The sequence below is a fragment of the Camarhynchus parvulus genome, chromosome 1, assembly GCF_901933205.1.
Source record: "Camarhynchus parvulus chromosome 1, STF_HiC, whole genome shotgun sequence".
Taxonomy (NCBI): Eukaryota; Metazoa; Chordata; class Aves; order Passeriformes; family Thraupidae; genus Camarhynchus; species Camarhynchus parvulus.
In genome coordinates, this window is record NC_044571.1 from 3766530 (window position 1) to 3781159 (window position 14630).

General features: G+C 45.9%; 1 protein-coding gene across 1 annotated transcript in view; it reads right to left on the reverse strand.

Annotated features, from left to right (window-relative positions):
- Nucleotides 1-8065: 8065 nt before the first annotated feature.
- Nucleotides 8066-14630, reverse strand: part of DSCAM (DS cell adhesion molecule) — a 471606-nt gene continuing 465041 nt past the window's right edge. Inside the window, exon 33 of the mRNA XM_030957750.1 lies at nt 8066-9047. Within this exon, the coding sequence (XP_030813610.1) occupies nt 8704-9047 (344 nt within the window). The 3' untranslated portion in view covers nt 8066-8703. The remainder of the gene's footprint in view (nt 9048-14630) is intronic.

The following is a 14630-nucleotide window of genomic DNA, read 5'->3' on the forward strand; positions in this document are numbered from 1 at the left end:
GGAAGGAGCTGCTGCTGTGGTTTCAGCATCTGTCCCTGCTCCCTTGCCCAGCAGGGCAGGGCTGTGATGGTCACTGTGACACGGATCTTGGCCAAGAGCATGAGTGCTCTGGGGACATGCCCACACCATAATGAGCCAGGTGTCACCTGGCTCTGCAAGGCCAGCTTGAGCACAAACAACCCTCAATCCCACCCCTTCCCAGTGCTCCAACTCCCCGTTTGCCCTGAAAACCCCATCCAGCTGTGCTGGGCTCCAGGGCCAGGGAAGAGCAGCCTAAATCCCAAACCCACCCCGCGTGTTGCAAGCTGACCCCCTTGTGGGGTCACATCCACTCTTTTCCAGCTGCTCAGTCCCAAATCCCCCTCCAATAAAACCTGAAACGAGCTTCACCCTCTCTCTGGAGTGTTGTCTTGGCTCTCTTTGAAGTGACAGGAAAGCTGCAGAGTTATTTTTAGCAGCACCTCATCAATTCTGTGTTCCCGAGCGCGTTGGCTCCTCCACCCGAGGTGATTCTGCTTACAAATACTGGAGAGGGTTCACCTTCAGAGATGATATTTTAATTAGAAGTGCAAAGAGCTATGGCCCAACGTGTCAGAGACTAATGAAGGAGCTTTTGTGGTTGGTGGAGAGAGCAGCTTGCCAAGGTATCCATTCCCTCCTGTACTGTGTAAGATGAAATGCAACTGAAGCTGTTACCATTTTAAAAGGAAAATCTTATTAGAGCACAGGCAAGGATATCAGAATAAAATAAATGGCTCCTGGTGCTTCTTCATCTATTTGTATGTAGGTTCAGGTGTGATTATGTAGTCTGTTATCAACTTTAATTAAGCTTTCCCTTTGCTGCTGACCTTGGGGGCTTAAATATAATTTGTTCTATAGGAAGAACAGGTGGCACGAGCTCAGTGTTTTAAAGTTTAAATAGATTTAGGTTACATTTAATTCAAATTTCTTTATGGAAGCATATAATTTTACCATTACTAATGTTGGAGCAATTACACAGAGGTGAGGAATCTGGTTCAGAGCAGAACCTTACAGCTCTCTAATGCTTCTATTCACGAGCAGAAATGTCCCTGCCTTGTGTTTTTTGGTAGAATTTTATTTAAATCCACCAGAGTCCCAGTGAGTTCCCACTTTTCCTGCTCATCTCTGGCAGACCAGAGGTGACAGTGGGACCTGCCCAGAGCTGGGAGGGCTCCAGCAGACCTGCCCTCACCTGGGAATAGAGGTGAGGTCTTTGACATTGCCTGGCTATTTATCCTCTCCAATAAAACAGGAGTGCTTTGCTTGGGAGAGCTGGGAGCTGTTGGCCAGGAAGGCACAGCTGGCTGTTTGACTTCCAGCCTCTGGACAGACCCTTCTCCATCAGAGCTGAGCTGTCTGTGCCTCAGGCTCCAGGATTTTTGGAAATGGTCTGCATTGAGACTTGTCCTGGCCATTGGGAGCCCCTGGCTCCACTTTTGTGGTTTTGCAGAACAGGGTGGTGGGTGCCAGAGGAAGGGGCACCAGGGGTGCAAGAGCTCAGCCTGGGGTGTGAGAGGGACTGGGAGATGCCAGCAGAGAGGAAGGGAAGAAGAAATTCCATAGGATCCAGAGGCAGCTGCACTGAGGTTCTTCAACCCTCTGAAAAGTGAGGGCAGGATGGGATGGGGAGAAAGGATGAGACCTGGAAGGGTGTGGGAGGAGAGATGATTGTCAAGCTGTTCGTGTGTTTTCTTCAGGGAAAAGCTGCAGGATCAGCCACAGGCAGTGGAAAAATGATGGCAATAAATGTTTCAATGTGTGCTCGTTATTTCCGTGCCCCTGCTGCGAGGCTCTCTTCCCTCCCCACACCACCCAAAGCATCCACTGCACTACAAATAGCCCTGAAACTTCTGCTTTCCCTGCCAAAGTGTTGAATCAGGTGATTTTGCTATCCCACTGAGACTGGAGCCCCTAAAGAAAGCATACAGGAAAACTTTAGGTGCAAAGAAAAGGTGCAAAGATGTGGTTTGATTGAGCTTGGGCAATGTTCCAAAATCATATTACTGCTGTGATGACAAGGTGCCTTAATGACAGCATTTCTTCAGGTTTCCCACCTTTTCTTGCCATTGTGTTGTGGATTTCTCTCACCATTATGTGCTATCTTTTTATGAGACACCTATCTTTCTCACTTCCAATTAAATAAGAGTCCAAAGGTTTGAGCTCTGGAAGGGGTGGGTTGTGCTTTCTGACAGGCTGAGAGGATGAAATATTGGTGATTCCAATGTAAAAACAGGGACTTTGCCAAGTCCTCTCAAAGCAAGTTTTTTAGTTTAGGTACTGTGAGAAACTGGTGTTGGCATTACTGTCCCATGGGCAAGGGCAGGAATCACTTTCTCTTGTGCTCAGTCACAGAGATTTCAAAATCTTTCATGTGCACATATATCCCATTAATAAAAAAAAATAATTTAAAGGATCACTGGCTAGAAATTCTGAGTGTGTGTCCAGCAGCACCAGGACAAATACCTGCAAACACTTTGCAGGGACACAGGCCTCACATGGCTGCTCCAACAGGAGGGAAATCCGTCCCCTCTCACCTTGGCTGTGTTCAGTCAGCTCTGTCTCAGGGTCCTCCCTGTCACTTGTCCCCTTGCCCACCATCTGGACTGAAAATCAGGTGCCTGTGAAGGGCAAAATCCTTAATCTGGGAAGGCAAAGCCAGGAGGAGAGTGCTGCAAGGTGTGGAGCCCCCATGCCAAACTCTCCCATGCTGAATTCCTGCTGGGAAGCTTGCAGGGCTCTTGTCAACCCTGAAAATAGTTATAGAGCCTTTTTTTGTCCATTCTAGCACCTTCTGTCCTGAAATCCTGAAACCAATGAGCGCACCAGTGACTGGGGAAAAAGGAGGAATGGTTGGGAAAGTCCAGCCCCCTCCCCAGGGAGGTGCCCTGCAGGACCCCCCAGCAGCGTGAGCAGGATGTGCTGGGCTCCTGCTCTTCCTACAAAGGCATTTTCATTCTGGGCAGGGAGGGGAGCTCTCCCCTGGGAGGCTCAGGCGAACTCAGAGAAAATTAATGGTGAAAAGCACTCTCTTTTCCCTGCTGGAATGCTTCATAGTCAACCAAGAGAGCCCATTAAGCAACTGCTGTGACCTAAAATAACCTGACTAGCACTAAAACTATGAGCAGGCTGTATGTTTTTTTTTTTTTTCCTTCTTTTTACCTTGCCTTCCTTTAAAAAAAAGCTTCCTTCCCTGGGAGAGTTTTTCAGCCTGCTCAGGAAAAAGTGCTGGCAGAGTCTGTGTGTCCAGCTGCCCCTTTTTCCCACTTCTTGGCTGTTCATATCTTCAGAATAAAAAATACACCCCCAAATAAAAACCCAAGTAAAACCCAACCTGACTGTGCTGCCAAAGTGAGTTTTGGGTATCAAAATTTGGAGACTTTTACCCCTAATCACTGAATTAATGGATTTGAGAAGAGACCTCTTGCCCCTCTGCAAGCCAGGGATGGGTATCATCCCTCCAGCTACCTGGGAAAATGGGAAGTCTGGTTGCACAAAGCTCCTCTGGACTCTCTTTTGTCCCAAATGGCAGCCCGGGGTGGTTTTGTTTTTCAGCTGTGTTATTTGGTGGAATAACACCTCACCTTGCTCATAACTCCTAACTTTTCTTAGCTATGGTACCAGTGCTGTGGAGCTCACCTGGCTAAAACTAAATGACCAAAAGATAAACACTTAAACAGCCAAAATTTCTTTGGTTCTGGATAGGAAACGCAAATTTCAACCTGAAAGCAAGGAGAGGGAAAAGCTCTACTGAGTTAAACTGCAGTTGTGTTAATCAGACAATTTAAATGAAATGGTGATGGAATAAAGGATAAAAGGGTTCTTAGAAAAGGCAGGAGTGAGGGAGTTGCTAACTCACTTGAGACAAAAAGGGAGACTTAATTGCTAGCTGTGAGTCATTAAAGGGTTAGCTGAGGTTGGGGTATGAGGAAAAGTGTAATGTGGAAAGGAGTGAGTCTCTCTCAGGAGGTCTGATTTCTAGGAGACAGAAGACAGGAAAGAATTTTAGTTCTTAAATTCATCTTTTGAAGTAAAGTCCCCAGTCGCCTTGGGGACCAAGATGGAGTCACAGTTTTGTGCAAGAAGTGCTCACACTGATACCTTGATGTTCTGATACCTTCAGTGGTTTTCTTTGAGAGCTCCTGCTGATGCCAACTGCTCTTTTCACTTCAATGAATATTTTCCAAGAGGGCATTTGGTGCAAAGGGGGAAGTGCTGAGCCCAGGGGTGCCCAGGTGGGCAAGAGGCCCCTGGCAGCTGGGCTGGGTGAGGAATTGTGTGTGCAGCAGGAGCAGGGCAGGGATTGTCCCTCTGTGCTGAGGTCCCTCCAGGGCTGGGTGCAGTTCTGCTCCTGCAGGAGAGCCCTGGAGGGGCTGGAGCGTGTCCAGGGCAGGGAACGGAGCTGGGAAGGGGCTGGAGCCCCAGGAGGGGCTGAGGGAGCTGGGAAGGGGCTGAGGCTGGAGCAAAGGAGGCTCAGGGGCCCTTGTGGCTCTGCACAAGTCCCTGCCAGGAGGGCACAGCCGGGGGGGTCGGGCTCTGCTCCCAGGGCACAGGGACAGGAGCAGAGGGAACGGCCTCAGGCTGGGCCAGGGCAGGCTCAGCTGGGACAGCAGCAGCAATTTGCCCATGGAAAGGGAGCTCAGGCCTTGGCAGGGGCTGCCCAGGGAGCTTTGCAGTGCCCATCCCTGCAGGTGTGCCCTGGAGGTGGCACTGAGTGCTCTGGGCTGGGGACAAGGTGCCCATGGGGCACAGCTGGGACTTGATGGGCTGGAAGGGCTTTTCCAAACTTAATGATTCCACAAATCTAAGCATATAACATGCCAGGATGCAGGCATACGGGATCCATGGATTTTGATGGTTCTCTTCCAGTGTTTAAAATAGTGCTGGCAGAGACACATCAGCTCTTTTCCTGTCACCTGGGTCCTGCAGCTCAGGGCATGCAGCAGGAGCTCAGCTGCTCCTAGCTGCCCTGATCCAAGAAAAGATCCCTCTGTCTGGACTGGATGGGAGTAGAACAGGCAGTCCCTCTGAGCCCCTGCCCCATGTTTATCTATCAGCTGGGAAGATGAAAAGCCAATAAAAGCCCTAAGCCAAGGGAACCATGTTGTGTGTCTTAGGTTGGAAATGGGGGTGTGTGTTCTATGCCCATCTGTCAGAGCTGGGGAAGTTCTCTGCTGTCCATGGGGCAGTTTTTTCTTTATCTCTCCCACAGCCAATCCTCCCTCCAGGAGATCTCTGCTGTCCATGGCCACTGAGTGTCCCTGCAGGGCTGATCCAATTCCAGCATCCCATGGGGAGATGCTGTGCCCAGGGGAGGAGCCAAGCATTCCTACCTGGATCCAATCTGAGCCTGGCACAGCACAGCAGCCTTTGCCCCCTGCATTGCCAGAGGAGCAGCTTTCTGCTGCCCTGCATTGCCAGAGGGAGCCCAGGCCCATCTGCAGCAGCCCTGGAGCTGCAGAGGAAAACTCCCCCCTTGTGCAGGATCCCTGCTGCAGCAGCAGCACAGCTGGCACTGCAGGAGGGCTGAGCCCCCATGGGATGGGGCTGTGCCACCCCCTGACACACAGGGGGCAGGGCATGGTCTGACTCTGGCAGTGTTGTTTTTTGTCTGTACTGTTGCATTTGTATTTTTATTTTTTCCCCAATAAAGGACTGTTATTCCTATTCCCATATCTTTGCCTGAGAGCCTTTTAATTTCAAAATTATAATAATTCAGAGGGAGGGGGTTTACATTTTCCATTGGAGGGGAGGCTCCTGCCTTCCCCAGCAGACACCTGTCTGTCCAATCCAGGACATTGTGTTTGCAGCTGCTCGCGCTGCAGATCCGCTGGGATGCGGGCACCGAGCCAGGCTCCCGCTGCTCCCGGCCTCCTGTGGGAAGCAGCAGCCTGGTTCCACTCTGATTTCAACCAGCAGGAGACTTGCAGTGGATTTATTTGAATATGAGCCCCCCAAAGGCATCCTCAGTTCATAAGGAGGATGGATATTAGCAGGCTCATTGAATACAGATGAGGAGGAAGTCTCATTAAGTCAAGGACGGTTGACACTTTTCCAGATCATCAGCCAAATGTAGATGTCGGGAGATGTTGGAATATTTCCAGTATCAGCAGGCACCAGGAGTTTAAAATGTGGCTGTTTCCTGCCTCCATTGCTGGTTCATTCTTGCCTGTCACTGAAGTTTTGATGGGCAGCCACAGGACCCATCACCCCTGTGCCTGAGGGAAGCCAAGAGCCACAGGAACAAATGTATCAAACCTCAATTTTTGTCCAAAAGCTTTTCACCTTTTTGCAGAGGACAAGGAGGAAGCTTTGAATATACAATATGAAAGTGTTAGGAGACTCAAAAGTCCTGAATGCTACAGAGTAAATCAATTTTTATTTCTACATGCAGTGCTAATGCCCCATCCACCTCAAGCTGAGCACAGCAGAAAGAGTTTTGAGGGAATAAAATAGGACTGAATTGCCCCAAAATCTTCTATGAAAGTTTCATTTTCTGTGCTTTTTCAATGGGAAATAGTAAAAGAAATTCCTTTCTTCATGTTTTAATTAGGTTCTTATTAACACCATTTTTTTCTATGGAAAAAAGAAATAACACATCAAACTAAAGCAAATGAATAGCTTAATTTTTTTTTTCATGGAATTAAGCTTGGAAAAGACCTCCAAGATCATTGAGCCCAACCTTTGATTGAACACCCCCATATCAACTAAAGCATAGTGCTGACAGATAGCTACTTCATTCTGTTTGGAAATACTTCATGGGTAATTCTTAACATTTCATTTTTAATTTCTGGTTTGGAGGCAAAGGGTTAGCTGTTGCTTTTTTTTTTCATGTTGTTTGGGGGTTTTTTGGGGGGGAGGGTTGGTTTGGCTTGTTTATTTTTTGGTGCACTTAAAAATTAATGTTTTATGGCCATATTGGTCAGACATGCAGGCTAGATGGGGAATGATCCCTTAACTGAGTGACATCTCCGCAATCTGCAGGTCTAGGAGAAGTACATACCTTGAGGATGTCTTCATCTGGCCTCTTCTGTTCAGCTCTGTTCAGACCTTTAGCCCTTGGGCTTGGCAAAGCTATGGGTGCAAGCACAACCTGGTTCATTCCAAGACACTTAAAGCACTTGGCTCACTTAGTGCCATTTCAACAGCACAATCCCATTAAAAACAGTGACAGAACAACCACACATTGCTGCACTTTTGTGTTCTAGAACAATCTGAGCTGAGCAGGGTGCAGAAATGTTTGTGCTATCAGTGCCACAGCCACAGAAATCCTGGGGAGCTCCCACCCTGCCTGAGCACTCCGAGCTCTGCTGCTGCCACAGCACAGCTGGCACCTCCAGCCAGTGCTGAACAACATTTTGGCACCAATTTGGGATGCTCTGCTCCGTGCTGCCTTGGCCAGGGCACACACAAATGGCCAGGACACACACAAGGAGGCACTTAGCGAGTCTTTTGTGCTAAAAACACTGACTTTGGTACTCAATCATTTATGCTCTGCATAAAACAAGCAATATCACTTCTCATGGAATCAGAGGATGCAACAAAGTAATACGAGCTGACAGCTCCCACGTAACAAGCTTTTTTTTCCTCTAGAGAAAGACCTGGAATAATTTTTTCCTCCCATTTTTCCTATTATGGGAAAAGTTGTTGGTTTTTTTCCACCCCGGTCCTTACGTAAGCAAAGAATTTCCATAAGAGCTGCTCCCAAATGGAATAAAGATCCATTTCTAAGGAGGAAGGAAAGTAACGTCAATGCATTTCTTGTGATCCAAAAAATATTGAGGCTGAACCAAAGCCTGCTGGTGTGAAATGGAGCAAATGCTGAGAGTCCAGGGTGGGTTTGGTTCAGAGCACTCAGGGCTTGCACCCTCTTTGCCCCACGGCAGAAAAAAATGTGAATCCCAATTTTTTTCCAAAAAAAGTGACCCCTGAGTTCCTTTCCTTTTTTCCCAAGGCACCAGAAGACATTACTCAGAGGATGTCACTGACATGATTATCATACCTTGGGAAAACCACAGCAAAAGGTGATGGAAGCAGACATCACAAATAAAGGCAGAAGACCCTTTTATTTCGCATAGACAAAATGCAAAGAGTGTCTCATTAAATTAATATTAAAAAAAACCCAAATCAATCTCCTCACTCCACTGACACCACTCATCCTAATTAACAACAAAAAAAGAACAATCAAGGACCCATTTTCTAATTAAAAAAAAAAGTGCAAACATGACAAAAGACTTTTCATTTTTCCAAATCAATGTTCCTGTTGAATTCACAAAGAGGGTGATTTTCTTTTTTTTTTTGTGATTTTTTTTCCCTTTTTAAATCTTGTCTGATGGAACTTCCAGTTAAAATGTTTTTGTTAAGTCTCCATGCACTTCGTAGAAAATCAGTAAAAACACAAACGCTTGTGAAGATCAGAAAACTGGACTCTTTTACCCAAAAATTCAGATGTCCAGTCAGATGAAGCTCACACTCAGACAGAAAAAAAGCAAGAGAGTCTTTGCACTGTCTGTCGTTCATATTATTATTTTTTTTTTCAAATATTTTGGCAATCTTCTTCTTTAATTATAAATATTGGAATTCAATAAAAAAAAGGTAGCTTTCATTGGACTTTTTTTTTTGTTTTGTTTTGTTTTGTTTTTCAGTGTAAATATTTACAGCCACCGTCCAGCCATGCTCTTTTCGTTATACCAGGGTGTAAGACTTTGCGTAGGGATTGTTTCCTTTCAAGTGGCCCCGGGAGTCCAGCAGGGATTCTTGGGAGCTGCTCATTTTTGCTTGAGCCTGTCCTAGCTCAGCTCCTTCTCGCTGAGGTAACGTTGCCACAGCACCAGGTTGCCATGACTGGACATCTCTCGTGGAGGATGTCTCCATGGGGATCGGCTCCAGCACGGTGGGACGCTTCAAGGTTCGGCTTTTCTGTGGCTCCAAGCAGGCTTGCCCCAAACCCAGGTCTCTGCTCGTGCCCTGCACGCCACGGTTCAATAAAAAGTCCATCCTAAGGTAGGGTGGCAAATGCATGAGATCACCTGGGGAGGCAAAAGAGAGAAGTGAGATTTTATTTCAGGTCGTGCGTTGCGTGGCACTCACCTGGCGGGAGCGACTCGAGGTGGTTTGGCTGCCAAAGGGGAGGATCTGTGATCAGAGTTCATCATTGATAGATTATTTGTCAGCCATTTACTGTGCTATGATCTTACAGAATTGTGCAATAAATTCCTTTTGGGCGGATCCACAAGAATTCGCTCTTAATATTTGTTTTCACAACGGAATGAGAAGTGCAGTGTTTATTACATGCACTCATGGCATGAAGGAGATAAAATGAAAAGACCAAGAGCTTTTTCTCAAATCTGAAAAGAAAAGTTTTCCTTTGTCAAAAACTTGGAAAATGTGAAGGCTCAGTAAACTACTGATTTTTATTTTCCATTTTAAATAGAAACCTTTACACAATTCCAATTAATGAGCCCCAGTCTTGAGCAGAATGACTAAACTATTTAAAATGGATGCAAGAGTGTTAAGGCTGTAGTCTTCAAGAGATTTCTGAATAAAACAGAAACATTCTTGTCCTCATAAAACAAAATTTACCTGTCAGCCATCATTACTGTGTTTAATTCACTAATAATTTTTTACCACTGTGACCACCAAGATGCTTCTGGTTTTGTGGTAACAAAATGCACTGGGAGGCACCTGAGCTCTTGCATCAACTTTCTGTTTTGTATTGTCAAGAAAACCTCTTATTCACTATTTCCCCCGACTCCTGGGCCTGTTAGGCATTCATGATGTTCCTTCAAGGAAATGAGAGGCAATCAGGCACATAATGACATTCCCTGCTAAAAATATTTGATGGTGTAACCTCACCTATGTATGAAAAAAAAAAGCAGTTACAGGAGAATTCAGAACAGTATTTTCCTTTCTTTAGAGATCTCTGCAGGTATGGAGCTGCTTTTTTTTTTATGGTTGATATCAAACCCAGAGCCTCATCTACAGATGGGATGCATCCTGAATGTTTAAAGCAGGAGACTCTTGGCACCACACCACCTGTGTAGCTCTGCATGAGCTATTTACAGCAGGAGAAATTAAGGCTGACCTGTGCCAGTGGCATAAACAACAGACCAGGAAAGCAGTTCTTCATAATAAAACTATGTATAACAATTTTGTTCTTTCTAGCCCAGCTAAAAGCTGTCCAGTGATTAAAATAAAACAGGTCCTCTGCTTTCCCACGTAAGTCAAGGCACTGCAAGTCTTAGCTAAAAGACCAACAGCATCTGCTCTATCTGTAATTCCAGGTCACAGAGAGAGAATTGCTGAGGAGTTGCATTTGGCCAGAATTCTTGTTTATTCCTATAGAAATCCCTCAGGCACAGTCTAACACCATATGGTTTTTTCTGGATGCATCTCCAGCACAGGCTCACAGCACGCGGTGTTTTACCCCCGTGGAGTAAGATGGGAGTATGTCAAGATGAGCCTGACACACACCGTGGAGTTGGAGGGAGAGGGGGAGGTTTGTCATGGTAATCACACTGATTGCCTCTTGAGAAATGGGTGGTGTTAACTTTAATGGGTTTTACTCCTTGGTTTGCCTGATTCTCCTACAGTTCCTTTCATGCCAAGCACAATTGTGCGTGTCAAGCCTGTTTCAGCTGAGACAGCAACGTTGCTGTCACTCCTGGGGTGAAGGACAGCAGGACATGGACAGGGCACTTGGTGCTGTAGTCTAGTTGAGGTGTTAGGGCATAGGTTGGACTTGATGTCCTTAGAGGTGTCTTCCAACCTCATTATTCTGTGATTCTGTGATTCTGTGTGAGCAGGGAGGCACCAACTCACTGCACTTCTCCCCAGGCATTGAGCCAAGCTGCCCGTGGGCACATCCGTGCTGTCCAACACCTGCTCTGTTCCCTTGGCACCCAGACCCTCTGGTCACATCACTTCTTCTGCTTCTGCATCCCCTTGTAGTGCAAGTCCTTCCAAAATGCAGGTTTTGGGTTGGTTTGCTCCAAAGATCTTTCCCTGTGAGGGAGGAGACAGCCAGGATGGGAAGTTCTTGTGTCACTTGCTCCCTGTGGCTGTTCCTCGTGCAGCACTGTGATATTCTGGAGAATTATGTTCTGTTCCTACCCCACTCCTCCCCAGAGGGAGAGAGGCAGGAGTGTAGGAGTGAGAGTGATGCTCCTCACATCTCTCTGCCCTCTGTCCAATGGAGGTTTTGAGGAGCTTGGTTTGGCTGTCTCAGGGATGAGAGTTTCACTGTCAGGGCCAGAAGAATGCACCTCTGAGATGGCAACAGCAGATGTGAGAGCTTTGGGACTAATTCTAATGCCAGGAATGTTTAGAGACTGCTGGGGTCAAAAAGGGGGAGTTTTTCTCCCACTCCCATGCACCACTGGAGTCCCTCAGCCCCAGCAGAAGAGGAAAAATTTTCCATATTGAACCCAGTCCTGGAGCACCTCTGCTGTGGAGATAGGAGGGGAGAGCTGGGGTTGTTCAGCCGGGAGAAGACAGGGATCCAGGGAGACCTCAGAGTCCCTTCCAGTGCCCAAAGGGGCTCCAAGACAGCTGGAGAGGGACTTGGGATGAGGACATGAGGTGATAGGATAAGGAATAACGGCTTTAAACTAAAAGAGAGTAGGGTTAGATGGGATATTGGGAATTAGGAATTGTTCCCTGGCAGGGTGGGCAGGCCCTGGCACAGCTGGGGCTGCCCCTGGATCCCTGGCAGTGCCCAAGGCCAGGTTGGACACTGGGGCTTGGAGCAGCCTGGCACAGTGGGAGGTGTCCCTGCCACGGCAGGGGTGGCACTGGGTGATCTTTGCCATCCCTCCCAAACCACTCCATGTTTCCATTTCCCACAACAACTGGCCTTTTCCCAAAGGTGTCTGTCACCCACCACTGCCTGTGAGGGGCTGCCACTACCTTGTTAACACCACCCAGGACATTTTACACCTGCTCCCTCTTTCTAATGCATTTTCTGCTTTGTTTTTGGTTGGCTTTCCAGGAAGGAGCTGGTGTGGAGCAGCAGCTGGAGCGTGGCTCACTGACAGCTCCCCGTGGGTCCCTCACGGAGCTGATTCTGTGCCTTGGCACATTTGCTGCTTCTTGAGAGCCACGGGTATCAGTGGACTACAAAAAAAAAATAAATGAGCATTGAACCTTACAGAGATGGAGGTTGGTTTTCAAGCTGCTGTCTAGACATTTCTCAAGTGTATTTAGGAGCTTGGAGCTATGTAAAAAAGATCTTTTCCCCCCCCCTCTTTAAATCTACATAAGAAAGCATAGTCAATAATCTGTGTAAACAATATGCAGTCATTTTACTGCAATTTTCTAAATGTCTGGGGGCAAAGTTCCAGCAGGATTTCAGTAATGAGAAACCACAGAGTGTAACTTGTTCTCCAGAGCTGGGTACTCAAAGCACAATCTCTGCCATGGCTTATGCAGAGCCCTCATTATTTGACGTGATGTACACATTTTCCCATCATAAAAAGCGTCGGTGCTCCTTCTCATCTGCAAGGAGCATCTCTCCCTGCAACTGCTTATCAAACAGGGCACATTATTAAAATCACTGGCAAAGAAAAATTTTGAGAATGGAACTCTTTTTCTTCTGTGCCAGGGTTGAAACGTTGCAGGATAAAAAAAAAAAAAAAGAAAAAAAGTCTTTGATTTAGAAGAACTAATGGGTTTCTGACTTGAAAACACAATCTTTGAAATGTAACCACAGGGGTTCACCTTTGCCATTCCTACATCAATTCTGAAGGGATTTTTTTGAGCAAAGGAAAAGGTTTCTTGCTGTATCTCTGGAGCTGCTTGGGAAGACTTTGGTTCTTATCCTCTGGACACAACAGTGTAGGCATTTTTTTGGTTCCTTGCTGTTCAGCTGAATGATGTTTTTTTGGGCAAAACATTATGAAGTTTCAGGATGGTTCATTGCCTTTGATGCTCTAATTACCTCTTTTCAGCTATGTTTTTGCCTTATTAGTAATGAAAGCAAACCTTTCAAGTGCATGAGCACTGTAAATGAGCATGTTTAATAATTCATGCATTTTGGCTTAATTAGTACAAAAGACATTCTAAAACTACAGTTTTCTGATGCATTTTTAAAAATGGGATTTGGACTGGATGATCTTCATAGGTCCCTTCCCACCCTGACCTTTCAGTGATTCTGCAATTTTTTAAGAAAGGAGGATTTGCTGTATAAGAACCTTGAGTTTGTACAGAAATAATAAGCACCCAGTCAAATCTGAATGCTGCAATTTAAGCCACAGCTACCTCAGTCTTATTTTTTTCTTAATGGCCAACCCACTAATGAATTATTTAGTATAGTACATTTAAGAAAATGTTAGTTCAAATAAATATTTGTAAACAAATGCTAAAAATCACTTACTGTGATATTTACAATAAGCAACACATTCTACCAAGAAGGGAATATTTTCTGCATTATTGTGACACTGAATAAAAATAATTTATCCTTATTTCAGTACAACTAAGCTGATATGAAACACTTTGCAAAAAAAGAAAAAAAAAAAAAAAACGAGACATTTTTAGCCATTTTCCAGAGGTCAGCTTCAGGTGTGGGAAGGGTTGGGATGAATTTGACAGGCTACATGCAGGGAAAAACATCACTGCTGAGTTTTTCTTGGATTTTATTCAAGATAGCTGTCTCATCTACAGAACTAAACCAAGCTGAGAAGCACTCCTTTCTCCCAAAAGATTTACCTCATTCCTCTTTCAAATGCCAGAGAGCTTGCATGGTGTTTTTCTTTTTGCTTTCATCTACTCCAGAAAAAAGAAGTTTCTAAGGATTTGTGCTATTTTCAATACAAGGATCATCACAGACTGCAAAAAAAGACGCTCTTACCAAGTTTTTACATGAGAGGTCAATGCATTTTCTCATGAATCAGAGCCTCCACTAAAGCAAAAGCAATTTGTCTTCACAACACTCCAACAGAGATACCATCAGTGAGGGTGACAGCCTGAGGGTTTTCAAGTTGTGGTTGCCATGTGGAGGAAATTCTGTGCTATTTGAGAGATTATCTCAGGAAGTTTTGAGAAGCAGGGCTGCTGACTGTGACAGGGTGTTTTATTTAACAAAGGTAAGGATGAGACTGCTTGAACAGGGCATTCGCACATCCTGCTTCAAGAGGTGAGTGGGCAGAGAAAAAGCTCTCAGAGATTTCTCTGTGGGATGATTCCATGGGCTCAGAGACCATGCCAGGGTTGAGTCCCCACAGCCCTGTTAGCTTAGGGAAGGTGCTGATGTAATGATGTTGATTTAGGAGCAAATTATGACCTTGTGCAGTGCTGGGGGTGTACAAGTGCTGTGCAGATGGAGCCCCACTCTGCTGGGCATCTCCTGGCTTTGCTGACTTTGGAAGGGGAAGCACTGATGGGATGTTGTGTTTTACTTTGAAAGGAAGCACAGGAGACAGAGCTACTGATGTAGTTCCAAGCTCAGGTTTATGCTGATTAAAAAATTACAGTTGGTTTTTCCAGCTCACTAGCACAGTAAATAAATCAGTGAAGCCTTTGCTGCTACTCACAGGCTGTTTTTCAGGACAAAGACTGCCTATAAGGAAAAACCTGCATTAGAAATGAGGAAAGAGTGAAGAGTTTGCAAGGACAAG